This window comes from Pipistrellus hanaki, assembly GCF_964339955.1.
Source record: "Pipistrellus hanaki genome assembly, chromosome: 3".
In the NCBI taxonomy this organism is placed as follows: Eukaryota; Metazoa; Chordata; class Mammalia; order Chiroptera; family Vespertilionidae; genus Pipistrellus; species Pipistrellus hanaki.
In genome coordinates, this window is record NC_140505.1 from 145001333 (window position 1) to 145027780 (window position 26448).

The window sequence follows — 26448 nt, forward strand, 5'->3', positions numbered from 1 at the left end:
TATACAGTTATTAAATTGTGGAGTCAGAATTCAAATCTGACGTTTCACACAATTTAGCCTTTTGTTGTTATTCAAAGCACCAAATCTGCACTATTTGCTTCTAGATTTCTGACTATGCAAGAAAAAAAAAAATAAAGCTACTCATAAGCTACTATAAATAAAAAAGGCAAGCCATAGATTGAGAGAAAATATTTATAATAAATATATCTGAAATATAATTTGTATCTATTATATACAAAAACTCTAACTTTGAAAGAGTTGACAACATAATGACAAATACACAGCCCTGGCTGGGTGTTTCTCATTGGTTAGAGCACAGCCTGTGCACCAGAAGGTTGCAGGTTCAATTCATGGCCCTGGTTGGGGTATGTGTGAGGCAACTAATGGATGTATCTCTCTGACATCAATGTTTCTCTCCTCTTACTCCCTCTCCCCTCTTCCTTTCACTTTCTAAAAAAAAAAAAAAAAAAAAAAAAATCAATGGAAAAAAAATCCTCTAGGTTGAGGATTAAAAAAAAAAGAAGATAAATAGAAAATATAATGAAAAATAGACAACAGATTTGAACAGGAGTTTTACAAAAGATGATTTAGGATCAGTCAGTTGTTACATATAGAGATATTCAGGAGCAGTGAGATGTCATTATATAGAGCAGTCAAAATCAGAGACTGATAATACCAAGTATTGCTGAGCATGTGGAGCAATGGCAATTCTCATTCATTGTTTATGGGATGCAAAGATGAGTCAGCATTTTGGACAAAAATGTCTGACATTTAAAAATAAATTAATCATACACTTTAAAAAAAATAAATCTTTATTGTTCATATTATTACAAATGTTCCTCATTTTTCCCCCCTCCATTGCTCTCCTCCACCAGGTTCCCACCTCACCCTCTGCCCTTTCCCCACTAATCATATACTTTCAAATGTCACATCAACTTCATTCCTAGGTATTGATCCAAGAGAAATGAAAGCATAAGTTCACAATGGGACTTGCACTCGAATGTACAAACTAGCCTTGTTTATAGTAGCCCCATGGTGGAAATAACTCACATGTCCACCATCAAGTGAATAATATTTGTGCATGTTCATATAATGGAAAACTACTCAGTAGTAAAAAGGAATGAACTATAATTACACATGGTAACATTGATGGGTATAAAACATATACTGAGTAAAGAAAGCTAGGCATCACCCTGGCCAGTTTGGCTCAGTGGATAGAGCATCAGCTTGTGGACTGAAGGATCCCAGGTTCGATTCCGGCCAAGGGCACATGCCTGGATTGTGGGCTCGATCCCCAGTGGGGGTGGGAAGTGTGCAGGAGGCAGCTGATCAATGATTCTCTCTCATCATTGATATTTCTATCTCTATCCCTCTCCCTTCCTCTCTAAAATCAATAAAAATAATAAAAAAAAGAAAGCTAGGCACCAAACAAAATATTGTATGATTTAATTTATGTGAATTTCTAGAATAGGCAAGCCCACTACTACCCTGTTTCCCTGAAAATAAGACAGTGTCTTATATTAATTTTTGCTCCCAAAGATGCTCTAGGTCTTATTTTCAGGGGATGTCTTATTTTTCCATGAAGAAGAATACAGTACACATTTATTGTTAAATGTAAATAAAGGAAATTTATTACCTGTGTACAGTATGGTAGTACGGTAGTTGTCAACACAAACCAGACAAACTGTGAATCCTACAGTATCAAGAATTTACTCATTTATTCAATGGCAATCATGTCATCATCTTCTGGAACATCATCATAACAATCCAATTCCTGAATTTCCTGGTGAATTTCTTGTGACTCCATTTCTTTCAGAATCAGTGGACCAAATCTCTCATGATTAGCCTAGGGGGGCCTTATTTTCGAGGGATGCCTTATATTTCACTCAGAAGGAAACCTGTAAGTAGGTGTTATTTTCGGAGGATGTCTTATTTTTGGGGAAACATGGTAGTTATAGAAATAATATCAAAGTTTACCTGGTGCTGGGGAGGAGGCACTGACTGCTAAGGATATGAGAGAATTTTGGAGTGAGAAAAATATTTGTATTTTGATTGTGGTGTTACATGGGTGTAGTATATATTTATTAATACTTGTCAAACTGTACACTTAAAATAAGCCACTTAATTGTATGTAATTTTCCCTCAATAAAAGTATTTGCCAATGTATGGTAGGGTATCCTGGGGAGAGGAAAAGTTGACCTGTCAGAGCTATCACTGTTATTTATTCTTTTTAAAAAATATGTTCTTATTGATTTTAGAGAGAAGGGAGGAGAGACATCAACATAGATTGTCTGCCTCCAGTACTCCCTCTGCTGGGCATAAAACCCCAAACCCGGACATGTGCCCTCCCTGGGAATTGAACCTCTAGAGTGCTATTCTCAGAATGTCCTCAGGAGAGCACTATTGCAACTAATCCCTTACTGGGTGCTGTTTTCAGAGGTGACCTCTTGGTATATGGGTCAGCATTCACCCACTGACCCACACCAGCCTGGCAATTCTTAAAGACGCTCTTATCACTTCTAAGAATAGGAACCCAGGGCCATTTCAGCTCCAACTTCCCATGAATTTGGCAGAACACTTTGTTGTGACTGCACCACAGTTCGGCTTGTCCTTCTGATCTATCCTCCTCCCTACTGCTTCCCATCTCGCCCCACCCCAACATATACACACACAAAAGCACTCTCCCTTAACTTCCTGCGTATTAATCTCCATTTCAGACGCTGTTTCCTAGGGAACCTGACCGGTAACAAAAAATAATAATAACAACATTTAGTTTGTCGGGTTAGCTATTCAAAACTAAAATTATTGGATGAAGCGTCGGCCTGCGGACTGATTCCGGTCAAGGGCATGTACCTTGGTTGCCAGCAGGCATATCCCCAGTAGTGGGTGTGCAGGAGGCAGCTGATCGATGTTTCTAACTCTATCCCTCTCCCTTTCTCTCTGTAAAAAAAAATCAATAATATATATATATTAAAAAGATATTAATTAACTTTATTTAAAATGTATTAGTAATATTTTCAGTTTGACTAATAAAAATAAAAATATATTCTATACATTTTAACAAAAACAAAATAGAATAATAAACTTACATGTAAGCAAAGATAGAATTAAAATATTATAATAGAATCAAACTTAAAAAATAACAGAAAGATGTATGAAAAATCCCCCCAAATATTCTGAAATTGGAGAACATACTTTTAAATAGCCAACTGGTCAAAGAAGATATCTTAAAGAAAATTAAGAAATATTTTGAACTAAATAAAAATATAACATTAAAATAAGTCACTTAATTGTATGTAAATTAAAATGCAGCGCTTAGAAGAGAATGTGTGGCATTAAATGCTTATATTATCAGCAATTTAAATGTCTACCTTTCCTTGAATTGCATTAACCCTTTAAAAAGGATATTGAAAATACCTATTTTTACAACTTTATATAGGTTTGAATTCTTTTTGAAACTAAAAAGTTTGATTAATTTCCTAAAAGAGAGAGAATAAAAAGGAAGTCTTGTCATACCAGACATCAGAACATACCAAAAAGCCACTACAATGAAAACAACAGGTATTTATGTCAGAATATACAAATATGGTAAGTTGAATGGAAGAGAGAACCCAGATATAATTTCAGATGGGCTAATAGTTTAAAAATGAACAGCAAAACCTTTATCTATCTATCTATCTATCTATCTACAATAATTGATAAAAATATGGTGGGTATATGGTAACCTGTTAATACACATTAATGGGACAATGTGTGGCAGGGAGGATATGAAAGGAGATAAAACCAATCCAAAAAATGAAAGAAGAACAAGAACCATATTAACAAAAAGCAGGATGTAAGATTCTATCAAAAGTGTTGATGTAGTTATATAAATGTTTGTTCATTTAAAAATAGAGCCGGGAGGAGAATCCAAGATGGCTGCTCGGGTAGGCAACTAGCCGCAGCCGCACACAACAATTTTAATAAAATACAACTAAAATATAAAATGGACATTACCCAGAACTACAGGAAAGTCGACTGACTGGAAATCCTACAACAAGAAGCAAGGAGAAAACCAGAAGGAAGCACGGAGGAGCTGTAAAAGCCTAAGGTACGGAGACATGCGGCGCGCGGAGAGGACGGAGCCGGAGAGGAGGGAGGCCGAGTGCCTGGCGGGCGTTCCCTAGTGGAAAGGAGATAAAACTCCGACTGTGCTGGGCCCCTGACTGCTCTGAACCCCAGTTCTGGGCCAGACCCCGGGGACTCAGGCTCAGCCATAGGGAGCTGGGCTGTAAGTCGGAACCCCGGGGTAGCGGAGAAAGGAGGTCCCGGAGGCGCGCACACTGCCCCCAGAGAAGGGACGGTCGGCTGTGCCTCGGGATTGCCCTGACGGGAAGGAGACTGGGGCTCCAGACTGCTCTGAACGCCACCTCCAACTCCACTTCCAACTGAACTGAACCCCAATACCGGGCTCATTGTGGGAGAGCATAGACTGTTTGGCAGCAGGCGAAAATCGAGGCAGCCAGCACTGAAGGACCCGCATAGGGTGGGGCTGACGGAAGCCAAAGCTGCAGGCTCCACCCTGAAACCCCGTCCCATCTGTAACTGCGAAATGCGACAACAAAATAGATCACAAACGAAAGAAATGGAGGACAAAAAGCGTCTGGATATAGAGTTCAAATCTACGCTTATAAGGTTTTTCAAGAATTTCCTAGAAAAGATGGATAAGGCCTATGAGGATATGAAAAGAGATCAACTAGAATTAATAAGGAGTCAACAAGAAATGATAAGGGATCAACAAGAAATAAAGAATACATTGTCTGAAATAAAAAATATTCTACAGAGTCCTAAAAACAGAAGGGAAGATCGCAAGAATCAAGTCAAAGATTTGGAACATAAAGAGCCAGAAGACACTCTTCCACAGAAGCTAGAAGGCAAGAGAATCCAGAAAATTGAAGATAATGTAAGAAACCTCTGGGACAACTTCAAGCGAACCAACATCAGAATTATGGGGGTTCCAGAAGATGAGAGAGAGCAAGATATCGAAAACATACTGAAAGAAATAGTGACAGAAAATTTCCCCCACCTGGTGAAAGAATTTGACTTACAAGTTCAGGAAGCGCACAGAACTCCAAACAAAAGGAATCCAAAGAGGACCACACCGAGACACATCATTATTAAAATTCCAAGAGCAAAAGATAAAGAGAGAATACTAAAAGAAGCAAGAGCAAAGAAGGTAGTAACTTATAAAGGAGCACCTATTCGATTGTCAGCTGACTTCTCAACAGAAACCATGCAGGCCAGAAGGGAATGGCAAGAAATATTCAAGGTGATGAATAGCAAAAACCTACAGCCAAAAATAAGCTACCCAGCAAAGCTATCACTCAGAATCGAAGGCCAGATAAAGAGCTTCACTAATAAAAAAAAGCTAAAGGAGTTCATCACCACCAAACCAGAATTATATGAATTGCTGAAGGGGGTTCTTTCAGAAGAGAAAGTAAACAAAGATAAAAATTATGAACAACAAATACGTAATTATCAACAAGTGAATCTAAAAACCAAGGAAATTAAAAAAATCTGATGAACAATATTAACTGTTGAATATAATAGAATCAGAGGTATGGAAGGGGAGTGAACTGACGATTCTTGGGGAAAAGGGGAGAGGGGGGCGTGGGAAGAGACTGAACATAAACTGTGCACCTATGGATGAGGACAATGGGGAGAGGGGAAAGGGCAGAGGGTGGGGTGGGAACCTGGTGGAGGAGAGCAATGGTGGTGGTGGGGGGGGAACGTTTGTAATAATATGAAAAATAAAAACTTATTAAAAAAAAAAATATATAGAGCCAGGACCGGTTTGGCTCAGTGGATAGAGTGTCGGCCTGCGGACTGAAGGGTCCTGGGTTCAATTCCGGGCAAGGGCATGTACCTTGGCTGCGGGCACATCCCCAGTGGGGGGTGTGCAGGAGGCAGCTGATCGATGATTCTCTCTCATCGATGTTTCTAACTCTCTATCCCTCTCTCTTCCTCTCTGTGAAAAATCAATAAAATATATTTAAAAAAAAAATAGAAATTTTGTAAATTAAGAATGAAAAATCTATTGATATGTGCATAGATATTTTACTGCATTTTGGTAATTACATGCATATCAATTTCTTTAAGCTAATATTAAATTAAAAGGTAATTTTAGCCAAAACCGGTTTGGCTCAGAGGCAGAGCGTCAGTCTGCAGACTGAAAGGTCCCAGGTTCGATTCCGGTCAAGGGCATGTACATTGGTTGCGGGCACATCCCCAGTAGGGGGTGTGCAAGAGGCAGCTGGTCAATGTTTCTCTCTCATTGACGTTTCTAGCTCTCTATCTCTCTCCCTTCCTCTCTGTAAAATATCAATAAAATATATTTTAAAAAATTAATTAATTAATTAAAAGGTAATTTTAATTAGCATTTGAAAATAATTTGTGTTTTGATTTACATTTGTATATTTGCATTTTTTGTTGATAGTATTCTCAATTCAAAAAATAAATTAATGGCCCTAGCCGGTTTGGCTCAGTGGAGCAGATCTCAGCCTGCAAGCAGATCGCCTAACTCAGCCTCTCGGTAGAGGGAGATTTTAGCAGGAGCTTTTCTCCACGACCTGTGCACATCATGCCAGACACTCTCTCTTCTAGGGCTGCGATCATTGTTTGCTGTCCTTCTTTGGTCTACTTCTAAGAATCTACATCTTTCTCTGAATGTGACTGTTGCCATTAGATATCGATCTTTTCCAGATGACCTCAAGAAACACTATTGTACAAACATTTCTAGGAAAGTAATGGTTCCTCTTATCTGAGTCATATTTTTCCCCCTGCACTTGGCTGTGATTTCTGATCTGAATACTGCTTTTTATTGCTCATAGGGAAGGACAGAGGTAATCCTATATAATAAAAGCCTAATATGAAAATTGTCCCTGTGGGCAGTCATTCGACCACTTGCTATAATGTGTGCTGACCACCAGGCGGTGGCGTGGAACATGGTGGGTGTCGGTGATGCACTGCAATCTCTCACCGGCTACCTGGTGGTGGGAGTGACGGGGACAAAGGTATGGTGAGAATGCAGGGTGTCTGCAGAGCTTGCTTTCACTTCCTCTGCTACTTCCCCCTGCCCCCGGGATGCCAGGTACCTGTGAGGAGCCCACCCCACACCCACACGGCCTCTTCTGAGTGAGTCTGGTCCACAGCTGTCAGGACTGCAGGGCCTGGTCGGGCTCCCTGTGATTTCACGCAGGAGCTGGTCTGCAAGGCTGGCCAGGAGAGAGCTCACTGCCCACCTGGCTTCCATGTGGCATTACTGGGTGGCCTAGGGGCCCACGCTGTGCCCCGGCCCACAGTGTCTGGTCACACTCACTGCATCTCAGTGTGGGGACTTGGGTGCCGTAACTCAGGCAGAGTGTACTGCTCAGGGCCCAGAGGTCAGCTGGCACCTGCCCTTTCACTCCAGATGCTTATGCTTTGATTGCCCGTCAGGCGTAGGGACTTCACCTATGCATGAATTTCGTGCACCAGGCTCTAGCCAAATTATAGGCAAGCAGGCTACTGCCATAAGTCTTGACTTGACTAGATGTGTAGAAAGTCCCTGTGATTCCTGACCCACTTGTTTATTCTATCACAAGTACTTAGTTCATTGCCCAGGACAGAAGGCATTTTACACTAGACTTCACTATTGGAAACACTAGTCCTCAGAACTAGATTTTAAAAATTAAAAAATTTTAATTTATTTTTATTGATTTCAGAGAGGAAGGGAGAGGGAGAGAGAGATAGAAACATCAAGAATTAGAGAGAATCATTGATCCACTGCCCCCTGCACACTCCACAATGGGGATCGAGCCTGCAACCTGGGCATGTGCCCTGCCTGGGAATCGAACCATGACCTGAGCCATACCAGCAGGGCAGGACTAGCTTTTTAGATGTGTCCCTATCACACATCCTCTCATTCCCAGTCACATTCTCAACCATACTTGCTTACTAGTGTAAAGAATTCCTGTTCCTGTCCTTCATGTACCTCTCCCTGCCTTTGGGTGGAGTGGAGGAGAAATTCAGTAGCAGCATTTCTTCTGTTTCTGAAAGTGTATCTCTTTGCTATCAGGACTTTCTCCTCCTCTCTCTTGGCACCCCAAGATCTCCACACTCATTTCACTCTGCTACTTCATATACTGGTTATCCATGGTACAGAAATGGGATAAAACCAAGAAGAGTTTCCCTGATTCTGAAGAGTTGTAGAATATAACAGTTTGCAGTGCCTTAAGTTTGGAAGTCTTTAACTAGTTTAGTTGGGAAGGATACCTCTCTGCGGTATAACAAACTATGTTTGAGGATGAGCCATGGCATGAAGGAGGCTAACAGCTATTGGCACATGAAGCTTGTTGCCAACAAGTTGAAGGAATTATTCAGAGTTAGAACCATCACCTCCACTTGCTCAGAGGCACTGATCTTAAAGCTCAGATGTAGAATCTGGTTTTATAGGATCCATATATATCCTAGCCTAATCTTAAAGTGATTAAAGTCCAGTTTTTTAAAAAAAATATTTTATTGATATTTTACAGAGAGGAAGGGAGAGGGATAGAGAGCCAGAAACATTGATGAGAGAGAAACATTGACCAGCTGCCTCCTGCACACCCCCTATCGGGGATGTGCCCACAATCAATGTACATGCCCTTGACCAAAATCGAACCCAGGACCTTTCAGTTCGCAGGCTGACTCTTTATCCTCTGAGCCAAACTGGTTTCGGCTAAAGTTCAGTTGTTTTTTTTTAATTAAAAAAAATTTTTTTTATTGGCTTGGGTCACTCTATTTTTAATCTACAGAAGCCAATTCTGAGGGTGTCTACAAGTTTCTACTAATATACCCATGAACAAATCTGCTACAAGTTATTAGTTTTGGATTTACATAATTTTTCAATTAATTTCAGTGCAGAATCAGGTTTGGGGATTGGAGGTGGGAGCCTGATAATAGTGCATAGGATACATAAATATGTACCGTCACACACACTTTTCAAGTTCTCTGTTTTCCTGAAGTAGTAAGTCTCTAGATCCGAGTCATATCTGATTCTTAAAGTCTGTGTTGCCAGATTTTATAACCATTCCTGAGCCCTCAGCCATAAATCACTACACCAAGGGATTCTTCCTTGGCTTTGTACTGGGTGGACTGGACAAGTGTGAGTTCTAACCCTGGGACCATAGCGTATACTGACATATACTCCTTTTACTTACTCTGTATGTCTGTGGAGGGAAAGGGGCATTGGCCATGGACTTTTATCCCGTGTTCTGATTGCCTCACTCATAATACCTGTGAGGTCTCCTTTGTTCTTGAGGTTAGCTGGGGACACCCTCCTTCCTAGAACCAACCCCGCAAAAAACAAAGATATAAATAAAGCCAACTGGGGAACAGGATTATGCTTAGAACTCTCTCTGGACAGAGGAAAAACAATACGTGGTATGGACTAGAGATTGGGGAAGGGGAAGGAAAAGTGGGGTGAAATTACGGAAGGAACTTGGCAGGCTCAGTGTTTCTGTGTGGCACAACTCATTGTTTGTCATCCTTTTCCTAGAAGTAGGGCTTGGTGCCAGGGCTCATGAGGCTTTCTCCGCGAATAAAAGGAGGTGGAGAACGAGTGGTGCGTCCACTTCAAATTATTAGGGGAAGCCAACATGATGTCCTTCGCGTCTTTGCTCCTGGTGGGCATTCTGTTCCCTGCCCTTCAGGCCAAGGAATTTACAAAATGTGAGCTGTCCCAGGTGCTGAAAGACATGGATGGCTATGGAGGCGTCACTCTACCTGAATGTGAGTTTTTGCTGCCTTGCTTCATCCTATTCTCCATTAGCTTCTCTTCTCTATTCTCACCCCTTTATCCTTACTTTTATCAAACTAATAACCCTATTGTTGATCTATTTACATGTTTAATACATTTATTCTCCTATATTTTCTTTCTCCCATTGTCTGATCTTTTTGGAACGTTTCTTTTTATCTCATCAAGATACTCTGTTGCTTTGCCATATTTGGAAACTTGCTGGAGAGCATTTTCTCTCTAGGAATATAGGTCCTCATTTATGCGATGCCTGGACATTCTTGTGATACCTTTCTCTTCTTTTCCCAGGGATCTGTAACATATTTCATGTCAGTGGTTTCGACACACAAACCATAGTCAATAACAATGGCAAGACAGAATATGGACTCTTCCAGATCAATAATAAACTTTGGTGCAGGGACAATCAGATACAGTCAAAGAACATCTGTGACATCTCCTGTGATAGTGAGTAGCCTCTTTTATCCCATTTCTCTTTTTCTGAGCCTCCTCCTTTATGATCTCTGGATTCACTGCCTTGGACTCCACATCAACTTTGGGACTTGGATTGAGAATACTATGTAGGAGGCTGCTAAAAACTTTCATGATCATCAAATCCCCAAACAGTCCCATCAAGTTTATGAGTAGATGATCTGAGCTGTCTGGGAGTCTTGAAGTCTGATACCTACCATTTTCAGAGTAAGTCAGTTGATGAGGTTGATAATTCCTCCAGACATGCCCCTCAGCTAGGGAAGGCATTGGATTTCTGCATTGGCTTTCTTATGTAGAAAGGCAATAGGCATAAGCCTCCAGAGAAGGACCAGACCTATTAGATACAGGGAAGAGAAACACTTACTACTTTTCTGGATAATACTCAGCTCTCTCATTTTGTTCCCTCTAACTATTTCCAGAATTCTTGGATGATGACCTTACTGATGACATGAAGTGTGCCAAGAAGATCCTGGATAGTGAAGGAATTGACTACTGGTGAGCCCCTATTCTATTTTCTACTCCCCATTCCCTTTCTTTTTCTCACTCACCCCTTTAGCTCCTGCACCACTCCTCCCCTCTCTATCTTCTGGCCATTTAATCTAGACTATAATCTCCAAAGCAACACTCATCGAGCAGATTCAGGTTTCCAAATTTTAAGCCTCCATCACTCCACTCCTGTTTGGCAATTGTTCTAATAGGAGTTCCCCATAGAAGGCTGAGACCTAACCTCCTTTCAGCTAGACTTGCACATCTGATTTGACTTGTATAGTCCTTGACCCTGAAGTGAAACCTCAGTACCTCTGTATACCTTTTCTAGCCCTGAAGTTTTTTATTTTATTTTATTGTTTTTTAGTTTTAAAAATATACTCTATTCCACGAGGTGACTCATCTGGCTAGGAAAGTCTTTCTGTAATTTTCACTCATACTGTTACATCTTAACTCTCCTGGGGATAAAGCTAGATGGAAGGTTAAGCTAAGATCCAGTCAGCCAACTTGCTCTGTCTCCTTTCCATTATCAGGTTGCCCCATAAGCCACTCTGCTCTGAGAAGCTGGAACAGTGGCTCTGCAAGAAGTTGTGAACACCGACTGTCCTTGCTTCTGTTTTTATTCTGCTCCTGGAACTCCTCAAAGATACCCCAGTTTGCATCTTTGTACTCAACTTGAAGCTAATTTGTCTTTGAGACCTGGGCCCGGTAGTAACACCATTGGACACGTGAGGACAATTCTCTAGGGATATGTGACTGGTGCACTAGACTTTTGTCCCATGCTGAATGCCCCTGGTGGCACTTTCACTACCACAATGGATTCTACCTCTGTCCTAAATAAAGGGTCTGATTTTGAATGGCTGGCTGTATTTTCTTCCTGGAGGGAGAGGGACTAGGGTGTTGGGTGGATACTGAAGCCATAGATCATAGCTACCTTCTATCTCTACCGAAAAGGAAATAGGCTGCACTTATAACAGAGAGATGGGTTTACTTTCTGTGCCAACTCAGTCAAAAAACTTCTATGGATCACCTAGAATATTAAGGAACTATAGAGGGGATCCAAAATTGGCTAAAAGAACTAGTAAGAGAGATGGAATAAACACTAATAAATAATAATATACAAGGAATAGTATCATGAACATCATGGGTAAGGTTAGAAATGTGCCCTGAGCATCCATAAAAGGAAAGATCATTTATATTTGAGGGTATGTCTGGGAAAAAGGATCAAGGAAGGATTCATGAAAGGAGTAGCATTTGAGTTGGCTTTGTATGTGGGTGGGATTTTGACAGATGGAAATGTGGGGTGGGAAAAAGACAGCAAGGGCAGGGGCTTCAAGCATCTGAAAAGGGTTGAGGGATTTCTTTGTATTTGAGAGAAGGAAATCCTCTTCACAAAGAGCTGAGAGGAACTCTTTCTGGAAACTAGAGCTAAAAACAGAGGACCCTTACAGTCAGCTCAGTAATAGAAGAACCGACACCGGGGCCTTTGGGTTTGGACCCTGCTTTCCATTACCCCTCCTTGCCGCTTCACTTGTTTTTAAGAAGGATTTTCACAGAACTTTATTTATGCCAATGATTATGAGAAATGTGAAAGAAGGAAAATCAGGAGATTTGAGTACTAATGTCTGTTTGTGCTGCTCATTGATGGTTCAAATCTGGGCAGGTTACCTCTGTCCTCTGTGCCCCAAGTTCCTCTCTTAAAACGAGGGTTTTGACCTAAGTGGTTTTTTAGAAATCTCTTCCTTCTTTGACAATCCAACATTCCAAAACTCCAGTTTAATCTACCACAGTTTTGAATTAGCTGAGTTGTCTTCTAATTCCTGTCTTCTTCTTCCTGCTTTCCTCTGATATCTAATATAGCTAATTATACTGCCTCTACCCCCTCTACCCACTGGGCTTTAGGCAATCTGACTTCACTTATCTGAGACTAGCAGCTTCCAAATGAGGAACTGTGAGACCCACCTTCTCCTTTGTTCCCTTCCCACAAAATTCCTGGCAAGATCTACAGCTCCATAATAGGCCTACTTAGGGACCTATAGGGCTAAGCAGGGGTGGGGAGACCATCCCTCCCCTACACTTAATGAAAACAAGCTCTCAGAAAAAAACTTGATACTCTTCATATCAAGTTTTTGTGTAAATTTAAATACAATGTGATGAATCTTCCAATGCATAGCATGTTATTTCCCTCCTAATTATGGGACAAAAAACTTTCCCCCGAGTATACAGAGTTTTAGGAGTAATCCCTGTGTATGGGTATATGTAAGGGCAGGATTGGATGTCCATTCCTCCCATTGAGCTCACACATCTACTTACTTATTACTCTGCCTCAGTTACATGCTCAGGGAGCCATATGCTCTTGAAAATATAAGGGCCCAGCTCCATCAAGTGGTCAGAGCAGAAATACAACTAAAACTGATGCTGGCTCAGCCTCATAGCCTTGGCCCTTATATTAAGAAATCTCACTTGTGGGTATACTATATATAAGGCCACAATCTTCAGAGGCCTTTGCAGAAAGAAACTGACAATACATTTATTTTCAGAGAGGCTCTTAGCCTGGGGTCAGAGGATCAAGGATGGAGCTGGCATGGAGGTAGTCTGGACTGATGCAGAAATTTTGGCTTTTAGGTAGAAACAAGAGGGAAACAGCTATTGTTCTCTTCCTGAGAACTTTCTTGCTAGCTGAATGGGAGATGGGATGGCAGCTGAGCATTCGCTCTGCTCTCTCCAACTCCTTCTCATTCCTTTAGGCTGGGATGTCTTGAAGAGGCAGGGAGTTGAAGTGGTCCATGCTATGGGGGGCTGTGAGGAGGCTCAGGGCAGGGTTGTCACTGCGCATGCCATTCACAGAGCTCTATGTGAGGAGGACTCAGGACAATGCCCCAAAATATGGATTCTTTTTAAAAATACATATATTTTATTGATTTTTTTACAGAGAGGAATAGAGAGTTAGAAACATTGATGAGAGAGAAACATCTATCATCTGCCTCCTGCACACCCCCCACTGGGGATGTGCCTTCAATCAAGGTACATGCCCTTGACTGGAATCGAACCTGGGACCTTTCAGTCCGTAGGCCAACACTCTATCCACTGAGCCAAACCAGTTTCAGCAATATGGATTATTTTTCCTCTCTTTTTATCCTAATTTTTTTCTCTCTGCTACTTTTCCTCTGATATCTATATTGTTGCGAATGCAAGAATTTTACTCAATAAAATTAAATATTCTTTTTAATATGTTCCTTATCTCACTCCCCCTTCTCTTTCATTCATTCATTCATCTCCCCCACTTATCTAATGCTAACTGAACATCTATTAGATGACAGGACTATTCTAGACACCGAGGATACCGAAGCTATTAGACAGGAGCTTTGCTCTCAAGACTTACATGTCAGAGGACAATATTCACCTCCTCCCATTTTCTAGGGTCATTTAAGAGAAAGGACTCCTCAGACGAACTTAGCCTTCCTTCCTTAAATTGCCAACAAGTAGTTATTGAGGATTTGATATCTGCTAGGCTTTATTTATTTTTTTTAGGCTTTACTCTAGATGTCAGTTAAGAACAAAGACAAGAGGAGGTGCCTTTATTTTCTTTCTTTCTTTCTGAGTTATTATGGAGCTGTAGATCTTGCCAGGAATTTTGTGGGAAGGGAACAAAGGAGAAGGTGGGTCTCACAGTTCCAAGACTGGACTCCCCCAGAATGCAGTGGGATGTTTGCTGGTGGCCAGCTAGGTTGATTTACACTTTGTGCATTGACAAAAATAAAAGAGTGAGGAAGAAACAGAGAGGGGTAGAAAGGACAAGAAATGAGAGGGGAAAGCGGTCATTGTAGAAATGGCCAGTGAAGCCGTGAGCACTTTCCTGTGTGGTGACTGGGCCCCTGTGGATGGTGTCATCTGGTTTGTGGAAGTTTCCCAAACTTGCTTGCCTGGGGAGGGCACTGGGGTGAGAAAAGCGCAGACTTCTGGTTTGGAAAAAAATGAATGCTGAGATCACTGAGTGGTGGCAGCTCTTTTGCCTCCTCTTCTCTCCCATGACCTTTCCTCCGGGTGAGGCGGCGGGGCCCGGGTTAGAAGGTCAGCCTGGGCTGCCTGGCCAGCATCTTCCTCAGAGCTGCCTTCACCTCCTGGTTCTTCAGGCTGTAGATGAGGGGGTTGAGCAGAGGCGTCACCACACTGTACTGCAGGGAGAGCACCTGCTCCAGGACTGAACCAGAGGCTGGGGTCATGTACCTGGAAGGCAAGTGCACAAAGGGATAAACCGAGCTCAGGACAATGGTCACGGCACTGTGGCAGTGCCTGAGACGCTACAAAGAGGGTCCTCCGGGCTGAGCCAACTGTCACTGGTGGCAGCGCCTAGAAATGACTGTATGGTCAGTGAGTGAGAAGTTGAGCATTTCTGCCTTCGAATGCCTTCAAACACGAGTGATCTTTTTTTTGTTAATCCTCAACTGAGGATATTTTTTCCATTGATTTCTGAGAGAAAGAAAGTAGAAAGAGGGAGGAAAGGAGGAGAGGAGGGAGGGAGAGAGGACGGGGGAAAAGGAAGGAGGGAGAAAGACAGAGAGGGGGCAGGGGAGAAATAACCATCCATCAATTGCCACCTGCAAGCACCCTGACCAGGGTTGAGGATCAAACCTGTAATGCAGGTATGCGATTTGACTAGGTGCATGCCCTTGACCGGGAATCGAACCCATGACCCTTAAGTGTGTGGGCTGACGCTCTAACCATTTAGCACACTAGCCAGGGCCAAATATGAGTGATCTTATGCAGAATATTGCAGGAACTGCCCTGGGCAAAAAAGTTCTGTAGCAGATCAAGTGCTGCAGGTTTGAGTAGAACTAATGACAATTGCATGCATTTCCATAGCACTTCATACTTTCCAAAACAGCCTTCTTTAATAGCTGTGATGATAATGTGAGGAATTTTTATCTTCTCTTCCCTATATATATTAATACAACTAAAGTAGTTCCTCGGGTTTCATCGGAGATCCATTCCTAAGGCGGGGCACAATGTAACATGATTTTCGCCGTAAATCGAAATCTACCTACCAAAGCACATACGTCACTCACATGGAGCACACACACAGCAGTAATGAAGTGAAACAGTAAAAAAAAAAAAAAAAAAAAAAAAAAAATTAAAAGAAAGAGAACAATTCCTGACCTTTACTTGTGGTAAATAAATAATAAAAAACATAAAGCACATATGTACATACATTGAAATGTTGGAACTTTTTCTTTTAAAATAAATAAATGGGAGATGGTGACGTAACCACAAAACGACATGCGTTGAGTCCAACGTAACCCGAGGACTGCCTGTACATGTTCTCATCCTGTGATCATTGTTTCTTGCAAAATTGTAAGCTTAATCCAATAAAACTGTTGTAGTTCCCAACATTCCCAAGCTTGGTAAATAAAGCGGAGGATAAAAATGTGTTAAGCACAATATATAAGTTTAAAATAACAAGATTAAAAATTTGGCTGTATCTTGTTAAAGTGCCACTGGGAGTATTCCCCACAATAGCATTAATTATTATTATTATTATTTTTAGCAACGGTACCATCATCATTGAAATGTTCTTTGTGAGTTCTGGTATGCTTGGTTAAAAAAGGCATTTGTTTTACTATGATTTTCATCACCTACTTTATCTCTCCTGACGTTTCTGTGAGGAAGGCAGGAGAAATCTTATTGTCCTCTTACAGCACATGAGGATACCGAGACAGAGAGAAATGAGGAGATTTGTCCACAGCTCAGGTGAGCTCTCCTAGATGATTCTTTATCATTTTTTCCCCCCACCTCTGGTTTCTCTCCAAGTCACAAACAGGTGAGTCGAGTACAGAGCCATTTGTGCAAACCCATCTGCATTTCACTAATAGAGAGCTCAGGCTGTCCTTACTGTGTCTCCCATAAGTGAGGACTCATCAGCTGGAGCTGTTCATGTTTGAGAGAAGCATGGTGGGAAACAGCATGAGGCTTGAAGTCAGGGAGACTTGTTTTAAATTATGGCTCCCTGACTAACTTGTTCTGGGGCCTTTGAGAAATTACCTGGTTACTCCAAGGAACTTGGGCTTTTTTTATATAAAAATGGAGATACCAATATTTTTCTTGTAGTATGATACATGCCCAAAATCATGTAAAGCACCCCGTGTCTTGTAGGCGCCTAATACATAGTTATAACATAAATAAGCTTTGGAGACATCACTTTTCAGCAAGAAAGAAAGATGGGATCTGTTTCAAGAATATGTTTTCATTTTTTGAATAAAAATCTACTAAAGGCTCCCTGATTTCCCTTTGAGAACTCCCAGCTCATAGGTTAAAGTAATTAGGAACATGGGTTAGTCCTTGAATAAGCTCATTTTTCAGCGTAGACCATTGAGGACTCAAAAAGAAAATGGATTTTTCATAATTCATATGGTTTGTCCACAGCAGAGCCAGGACTAGAGCCCAGACTTCTTAATTACATCACGATTATTACCCTGCTATTTTTGCAATGCTTGGTTCTACAGACCAAGGCCACTTGGAATGTCCTACATTTATATTCAGGTGGTAGAGTATGACATACCTGAAAACGCCTGAACCGTAAAAGATGGTGACCACAAGAACGTGAGAAGAGCAGGTGGAGAAGATCTTGCTCCGACCTGTGGCAGAGTTGATCCTCAGGGCTGCCATGATGATACGGGTGTAGGAACCCAGCAATAGGACCAGGGTGCCAAAGCCCAGGACCCCCACAGTTGTCAGGATGGAGGCGATGCTGATGTAGGAGTCAGAACAGGCCAAGAGGAGCACTGGAGGAAGCTCGCAGACAAAACTGTGGATGAAGTTGGGGCCACAGAAGTTCTGTTGAGCCAGGAGAAGAGTGTTAATGAGGCTGCTCCCCATTCCCACGGCCCAGGATGCTGCCACCAGGCCAGTACACACCTTCCTGTCCATAGTCACCATGTACAGCAGCGGGTGGCACACAGCCTGGAACCGGTCATAGGCCATGACTGAAAGGAGGCAAGCTTCAGCGGCTCCAGAAAATATGACCAAGGAAATCTGGGTGAAACACCCAAGAAGGGATATAGTCTTCCACTTGGAAAGAAGGTTCTCCAGCAGTTTAGGCACGATGACTGAGGAATAGAAAGTGTCCAGGAAGGAGAGGTGACCCAGGAAGAAGTACATGGGGGTGTGGAGGTGGGAATCAGCTCTGATCACCAGCAGCAGCAGCAGGTTCTCTGTGAGGGTCAGGAGGTAAACCACCAGGAACAGCACAAAGAGTACTACCTGGATCTGGGGGTTGTGGGACAGTCCTAGGAGAACAAACTCGGTGACTGTGGTTATGTTGCCAATTTCCATGGAGCAGTCAAGTTTTCCTTTAGAGGGACAAGAACGGAAACGAATGCTGAGTCGGCTTACCAGTCCCGGAACATGCCTGGTGGTGAGGCATTGTGAGTAAAGCCTCTTGCCTGACACAGAACAGACCGTGCAGCAAAGGCAACCCTGCCAGGTGAGATCTCATCAGCCCTTCCCAGCCTAAGGCGGTAACCTACTGCCCACGGTGGAGAGGTGGGGAGGAGGCGTGTAGAGAATCAGACCTAGGAAGGAAAGAGAAGAGAGCAGCGATTATCCAGACTGGAAAAGGAAAGGAAGGGAGTTGGGAACAGATGCCCGAGAACTGGGAAGTGCTATTCTCCCGCTCCTAAAGGAACCAGGCTCGAACCACAGGAGGGCTGGCTGGCACAGTGAGTCAGTAATAAACGTTTGGCTGGCATCCGGCTGACAGACCATGGTGAATGTTTGAATGATTGCTGCGGCATTGGGATACCTGATGATGGTACAAGACCTTTCCTGCCACAATTTGTGAATTAAAAAGCAACAAAATAGCCTCACTAAATAAAAAAAACAGTACAAAAACCAATCTGGGAGAACTATGTGGTTTCTAAAGTCCATTTCAGCTCAGAAATCCTAACCACTGAGGAATGGTCTTCCTGAGTATTTCTGGTACTAAGTAATGACTTTAAAAATATATATATATTTTATTGATTTTGTATGGAGAGGAAGGGAGAGAGATAGAGAGTTAGAAACATCAATGAGCCGAAACCGGTTTGGCTCAATGGATAGAGCGTCGGCTTGGGGACTGAAAGGTCCCGGGTTTGATTCCGGTCAAGGGCATGTACCTTGGTTGCGGGCACATCCCCAGTAGGGGGTGTGCAAGAGGCAGCTGATCGATGACTCTCTCTCTCATTGATGTTTCTAACTCTCTATCTCTCTCCCTTCCTCTCTGTGAAAAATCAATAAAATATATTAAAAAAAAGAAAAAAAGAAAAGAAACATCAAAGTAGAAACGCCTTCTCCCCTTCCGTGTCAACCCAAGCAGAAGTGGCACACAGGGGTGTGGTTTCATGGAAGCCCGGCAGGAAGGAATCCTCAGAGTGGGAATGAGGGCTGTGCACATCACTTACTCCAAGGCTTCCTGTCAGAGTTTCTGTGAAATTACAACGTCCACTGTTTGCACTGTAATCTCAGGATTTCACATGAGGGTCCACAAAGATTGGGCTATTCTCTGAGTTGGTATCAGGAGATTTGGATAAAGCCAAGCCAAACTTGGACCATTTCCTCCACATCACAGGGATGGTAAAGCCAAAATAAAAAAGGAGAGACAAAACATAAAAAGAACTCCTAGGACACCTGGAAAAACATACAGTTATGGGATTTAGTCTAAATCAGAGGGAGGTAAGCTGGTCACCCCTCCCTTCCTGAGAGAGAACTCAGGAAGATGATAAACGAGCACCTGATTTCTAGTCATGAATTGTGCACTCACAGGTTCCCGGAGTGGGTAGTTTTAGAAGAAGATGCATTCAGTGAGATGGAGATTTGTCTTGCTCTCAGCGGAGGGTACATGAATGGTATCTGTTCCAGCACCGGAGCCAAAGCCAGCGAAGTGGTTAGGGCGCTGCGGCTTTCCTGACCTTGTCCTTCCTTTAGAAGATGCGGAGGGGAACTTCTGAGCTGGGTGAAATCCCTGTGGTCTTTCTATCCAAAGGGAAGCCTTTTAGACTGCTGCGCAAATAACAATGGCCGGAGGGACTTGACCTAGGGTGTGTGGGAGGTCCCTGGAGAGGCTTTTCGCAGGAGGTCTGATCTGAGTCTGAATGAGTTCTCCAGGGCCAACTATTCCTCTCCTGTATCACGCTCGTTTCAGTGGGTTGCATCATATAACTGGGGCCCTGGGATGGCCAGTAATTTCTAAAGATAAGAATACAGTATTCTAAGGCCTTTTAGTTCTAAAGGTTGAATTTCCCTCCCCACCTTCTTTTTTTTAAATTATTTTTTATTTTTATTTTTAAAATATATTTTATTGATATTTTACAGAGAGGAGGAAGGGAGAGAGATAGAGAGTTAGAAACGTCAATGAGAGAGAAACATCGACCAGCTGCCTCTTGCACACCCCCTATTAGGGTTGTGCCCGCAACCAATGTATATGCCCTTGACCGGAATCGAACCTGGGACCATTCAGTCCACAGACCAATGCTCTACCTCTGAGCCAAACCGGTTTCAGCCCCACCTCCTTCTTTACCTGTCTCCCTTCCTTCCTCTCTTCTTTTCTCCCCTTTCCCTTCCCATTTTCTTATGTTTTAAATTTATATCTGTCATTATAAAAATAAGATAATGATAAAAGACAAAAGTGAAAAAAAGTTGTTGAAGATACTTTAAACCTAAAAAAATATTAAATATACTTTAATGATTAAAGGAGAAAATAAAAATATGGCATAATTTATTGCAATTCAAATAAAATCCAAATACATTAAAAACTTTAAAACAAAATTTTTATTGTGGTTAAAAACTTTTTATTATGGACAAATTTAGATATATACAGAAGCAGAAAGTATATGTAAGTGGTGTGTATTTTCTGGATATTACATTTTCATCTAATTATGCATGTAAGTCACAAAAGATTATTTTTCTCTCCAGAATTTATCTGCAACATCAACAGTCAGGGAGTTGATTAAATATAACTGGAGTACCACCTTGACTATTTTAAAGGTTTTGCTGATTACTTGTTCTCTTTTCACAGACCATAACACTGCAGATCCTTTGCTTGGAAACTTAGCCATTCAGTATTTAACCAACCTTTCTATATATTACAACATGATTGCCATTGTAGCAATAATTAGTATCTCTATCACTTAGATAATTATCATTTTTAGTGGTTATGTCCATGTAAAAATCATCCAAACAAATTGAGAAATTTTTTAGTTTATTTGAGCCAAATTGACAATAATTGCCAGGGAGTGAAATCTCAATGGATTGAGAAAAAATGCATTGGAGAATGGCAGTTTTGCAGTTTTATACATTAGAATAAAAAGAGGTGATGTAAGGTGGGTTACATGAAATCCATAAGGGGGCAGGAGCAAGCAAAGCAGAGATTGAATAAGAAGCAAAATGGAGAGACATACTTCTTTTACACTGATGGGTGCAGGGTAGTTAATATGATCATGTACCACACTGAGTTGTTCTGCAGGGAACAAGATGACAGTGAGGGTTCTGGGGTCTGCCCTCTGGTGCCTGTGGTTGTGCCTTGAGGGATCTGGAAAAGGCTATGCTGACATTTCAAAGGTATGTTATCTCAGATGCAAAAAGACAACAGATGACTCGCTTGAGGCAAAGATTGACCCTTGTCAAGAAAGCCACAGGCCTCTGATGTTTCTTTTTATTATTTATGAGATGTCGCATTTTTATCCTTTTATTGTCAACCTTTCTGTACCTGATATTTGAGGTAAAATTCTTTTAAGTAGCAAGGTAGTCTTTTAGTCAATGTACTTAGGCTATTTACATTTAACATAATTACTGATGTAGCTGGATTTATTATAACTTTCCATCTCACCATTTGTTCTCTATTTGTCACACCTGCTATGCATTTCTTTTTATCTTTCTTGTCTTCTTTTGGATTAACCATTTAAAAAAATCACTCCATTCTTTCATCTCTATTAGGAGACAGTCTTATATCCCTGTTTTAGTTGTGGCCATGGATAGTACCATACTGATCCTATAAATTAGAACTGTTACTTCTTCCTGCGCAATATAAGGATTTTAGCATAGTTTTGTTTTTACCTCCTCCAACGTTTTGTGCTGTTATTGCCATGCATTTTGATTATATGTGTGTGCATACATGTATACATATGTATGTATGTGTATAATTCCTCAAGACATTATTATTATTTTTTTTAAATGTTTTTAAAAATACATTTTTATTGATTTTTTACAGAGAGGAAGGGAGAGGGATATAGAATTAGAAACATCTATGTGAGAAAAACATGTGAGAGAAACATTGATCAGCTGCCTCCTGCACACCCCCTACTGGGGATGTGCCGCAACCAAGGTACATGCTCTTGACCGGAATCGAACCCGGGACCCTTCAGTCCACAGGCCGACTCTCTATCCATTGAGCCAAAAACGGTTTTGGCAAGACTTTATTAAGTTACTATACAAATCCATATTAATTTGAATTTCTCCACATGTTCTAATTTTCAGGAGCTCCTAATTCTTTCCTCTAGTTCAATATTTCCATTTAGGAACATTTTTTCTCTATATAAAGAAATCCTTTCAGTATTTCTGTTATGCAAGTATGCTGGTGCCAAATGTCTTAAGCTGTTGTTTGTCTGAGAATATTTCCTTTCATTTCTTTTTTAAAAAGGCAGAATTTTTAAAATTTTATTTATTGATTTTGAGAGACAGATAGATACTGATTTGTTGTTCCACTTATTTATGCATTCTCTAGAGGCCTAATGCACCACATTATTGCACAGGTAGGATCCCTACTGGCTGCCGGCTGCCAGCTGCCAGTGGGGGCCTTCCTTTGTTCCATACCACCCCCTGGTGATCAGTGCACATCATAGCAAGCGATCGAACTCCCGGTCAAATTCCCAAGGGGACACTTTGCATATTAGGCTTCTCATTGGCAGCAGGGATCAGTATGCCTGCTTCTAAGATGTTTCCTTTGTAGAACTTTGCCTTGATGGAAGCCCAGGATCTGTATTGCAACTTGAAGTCTTCTAGTTTTTTTGCTTTTTTTTTTTTTTTTTTGTCAATGCCATCTAAATTCCCTGTTTCCCAATTCACCAACACCAACATATTTAGCACCAATACAATGCAAATATCTCAGAGTGCAGCCCACATTGCTAAATTTCTGAATAACAAATGTTTCCTCTCCAAACCCGGAAGCCATTCCTAAAATGCTTATGTAAGAAGCTTCCCTGAGGAAGTTTTCAATCCCTTGGAAACGGCCAATGGTGGAGCTACAACGTGGATGGCGCGTTGACTGCTGGGTTTACCAGTAATGCGGACACGTGCCTTCATACCAAAGTGCCCTATGGTGCTGACATAGGTGTCAGCAATCCCCACAGCTCCCGCTCACCTGGGGAAGTCGCATCATTGCCAGGACCAATAAAGCCCTCCCCTTTTTTTTTTTTTTTGCAAGTTCTATGTGGACCCTCCTTGTGATCCTTTCCAGCTCATTATCATAGTTCTTGGGATTGATCTAAATAAACTCCAACTTTAGCACCCCTGACAGGCACATCAACCACAGCGCGTTCACACGTCATCGGAGAAGCCAGACTTTTACTTCATCTACACTCACACCTTTGCTGTAGGAGACACCGCCCTCGCAGGGCGTGCAGGGCTGGCTGCGCTGGTTCCCGCGCCCTGGACGACCGGCCGCCCAGGCGCCCTTGTTGAGCTGGATGGGGGAGGGCAGGCTCAGCTCGGGGTCTCCATGCACCAGGGCCTGCGTGTGCGCCTCGCTCTCCCGGGTCTGACGTGTTCCGCAGCTTGTCCTGCAGCATGCTGGCGCCGGGTGGAAGCAGCCCTGCATCTTCCTCAGGTTTGGGCCATCCTCCGCTCCGCTGGCTGCGGCCCTGCTTGCACGTAGCGTCGCCCGCGGGCCTGCGGACTGAAGGGTTCGGTTCCGGTCAAGGGCATGTACATTGGCTGTTTCCCCAATGTTTCCCCAGGCGGCCGCGTGGGGGCGCCGCGCGGGAGGCGCTCTCGGTCTGGGAGGCCCTGGGCCCGGCTGCCTTCCCTTTGCAGGCGGTCTTGGGGGCCCTCCCCCCTCTGCCGCTGGCCGCTGGGCCGCCTGACCCAGAGGAGCCCGCTGCGGCCCTGGGACCCTGCGACCCTGCGACCCTGGGAATGCGGGCGGCCCGGCCCCCAGCGGCGCCGACCATCGGCCCAGCCCATCTGCCCTGTGGTGGCTGTGGAGGAGCTCTCCCTTCATTAAAAAAAATAAATAAAAAATAAATTATTGATTTTTTACAGAGAGGATGGGAGAGGGACAGGAGAGAAACATTGCAAACCTCCCACTGGGGATGTGCCCGCAACCAATGTACATGCCCTTGACCGGAACCGAACCCTTCAGTCCGCAGGCCCACGCTCTATCCACTGAGCCAAACCGGTCAGGGCTCTCCCTTCATATTTGAGGTACTTTTTTTTTTTTTCTTTTTTAATTTAAGGTACATTTTGAGGTATAGAATTCTAGTTTGCCTTTATTTTCTTTCATGATTTTCAAATATCAATCCACTGTCTTAGGGCTTCTGTCTTTCTGTTGGGAAACCAGTTTTCAGTCAGACGGCAGGCTCACCCCCCACTATTTCCCAGGTGAAAAGCACAAATGGAGGCCCTTGACCCAAGGCCCTTTCTTGTCCCATCCTTGGGTTGGTCCTTCATGAACTCAGAGGGTCTTTGTGTGCTTAAAAGGATTCATCCCACACAATGAGGCTCCATGCGGGCTCCTCAGGCCTGGTGCACACTCTTCTGAGACCTGCAGGTGGGCGTGATGCTGTTTGGGCAGGGAGTTTGAGGGCCCAAATATTTGGAGTCTGATTTATGGAGCGTGCTGGCTGTGGGTGGTGTATCAGCTGGATTCTGCAGGACTGACAACAGGAAGAATGTCAGACGACAGGAAGCCCTAAAACACAAATCCAGACAGAGAGCACCTTTAAAGGTACTGTTTAAAGGTGTCCAGGTAAAAACATCCAAACCTGTAGAGAATTTTTAGTATAAATTTATAGTTTATCTGAGCCAAACTGATAACAACTGTTGGGAAGCAAAATCTCAACGGATTGAGAAAATGGTCTGGAGAATGGAAGTTTTGCACTTTATTTTATAATCAAAGGGGAAGATATAAAAGGTTACATGAAATCCACTAGTGGTAAATTAGGGAGGTGAGAGAAAACAAAGTGGCAAAGTTTCTGAGATTGGATAAAAGTAAAACAGATGGACATATACTTCTTGTTAGGAGAGTTAATTAACATTTATAGCACATAGAGATGGTATGCTGGAGAACATGATAATAATGAGGGTTCCTGGCTCTTGTTCTGGTGGGAGAATGTGCTCTGAGGGGTCTGGATAAAAGGGGGTTTCTGACATTGCAAAGGTATGGTACTGTAGATGCAAAAAGACAATAGGCAGGTAAAGATTGACCATTGTCAAAGAAGATACCTAGGATATGACTACCCCCTGCTACTCACTTTTAGGTGGTTTTACTTTCAGACCATCCTGTGTGGTTACATTAGTAGGTTTCTGAATTTGTAAGGTCTGCCATGCAGGCCTCTGCTGAGCTTGCCAGCGTTAGTATGTGGCTCTTTTTTCATTCACAAAGGTAATTTGTCTTTTGTCTTAGGCCAGTGGTCGGCAAACTCATTAGCCAACAGAGCCAAATATCAACAGCACAACAACTGAAATTTCTTTTGAGAGCCAAATTTTTTAAACTTAAACTTCTAACACCACTTCTTCAAAATAGACGCGCACCGTGGTATTTTGTGGAAGAGCCACACTCAAGGGGCCAAAGAGCCGCAGTTTGCCGACCCTGGTCTTAGGCTATTTTAAACGTTTTCTCTTTGTTTTTCAGTAGTTTATTATAAAGTGCCTAGCTGTGGTTTCTTTATATTTATCCCGATGGAGGTTCATAGTAGTTATTGAGGTACTCTCTCTATTCTTCCAACCCACTCTTAAAGCTTTGTGATGTGCAGAATCTGGAAAGTGTATCTATCCCTTGATAACCAAATCTTCTTAGGTTCTGTCACTAAAGGGAGACTCTGCTGTTTCTGTTAGCATCACACCAGCAATAGTTGGGGTTCTGCTTCCCAGCCTTTTCTCTCCACTCCCAGAACTAGTCTTCTCTTGCCCTCTCAAATAAAGCAGCAGCAGGAAAGCTGCCCCTCCCAGTTCTATAAGCCCCGACTCTGAGCTCCCGAGATAGCAGCACAGATGGGGAGCACCTTCTTCAGAGATCTGAGACTCAGCTCTTGGAGAATCTCCTGCAGGCTTTTAGTTGCTGACACTCCAGTCCCTTCTCTTTGTCCCCCTAGTCCTAAACTATTTCCTGCACTTACTATCTCAGCATGCCTCACACTGGGGATCGAGCCCCTGCAATCCGGGCGCAACCCAGGCATGTGCCCTGACTGGGAATCAAACCATGACCTCCTGGTTTATGGACTGACGCTGAACCACTGACTCATACCAGCTGGGTTTATGTTCATTTGTTTAGAAAGAAGTTTAAAACTACCTTTCCCTCTCATGTAATATGTACATTTATATGTGCAAAAGTTACCACCTTTGACACATGATCCTAAATAGTCCTTTCTTATAGGAAATATTTTTGGACTAGGTGTCTTTTTCACAGTCTGGGGAATAGCTATGTTGGAATTGTA

At 42.5% G+C, this 26448-nt stretch overlaps 2 protein-coding genes across 2 annotated transcripts; one reads left to right on the forward strand and one right to left on the reverse strand.

Moving 5' to 3' along the window:
- The first annotated feature begins 9580 nt into the window (after positions 1 to 9580).
- Positions 9581 to 11555, forward strand: LALBA (lactalbumin alpha). Its single transcript, XM_084879622.1, has 4 exons — positions 9581 to 9789; positions 10103 to 10258; positions 10702 to 10777; positions 11302 to 11555. The coding sequence occupies exons 1-4, from the start codon at positions 9657 to 9659 to the stop codon at positions 11360 to 11362; spliced, it is 426 nt and encodes a 141-aa protein (XP_084735748.1). The 5' UTR covers positions 9581 to 9656; the 3' UTR covers positions 11363 to 11555.
- A 3277-nt stretch (positions 11556 to 14832) lies between these two features.
- On the reverse strand, positions 14833 to 18097 carry OR5BS1 (olfactory receptor family 5 subfamily BS member 1; the record flags this gene model as incomplete). The annotated part of the gene is made up of 2 exons (XM_084878274.1): positions 14833 to 14995; positions 17325 to 18097. 2 exons carry the CDS (start codon positions 18095 to 18097, stop codon positions 14833 to 14835), a joined length of 936 nt encoding a protein of 311 aa, XP_084734400.1.
- Positions 18098 to 26448: the final 8351 nt, after the last annotated feature.

Coding starts and splice junctions, on each gene's coding strand:
- LALBA (XM_084879622.1), top strand. CDS start 9,657: ATGATGTCCTTCGCGTCTTTGCTCCTGGTGGGCATTCTGTTCCCTGCC. Junction 9,790..10,102: donor AGGCGTCACTCTACCTGAAT/GTGAGTTTTTGC, acceptor TTCTTTTCCCAG/GGATCTGTAACATATTTCAT. Junction 10,259..10,701: donor CTGTGACATCTCCTGTGATA/GTGAGTAGCCTC, acceptor AACTATTTCCAG/AATTCTTGGATGATGACCTT.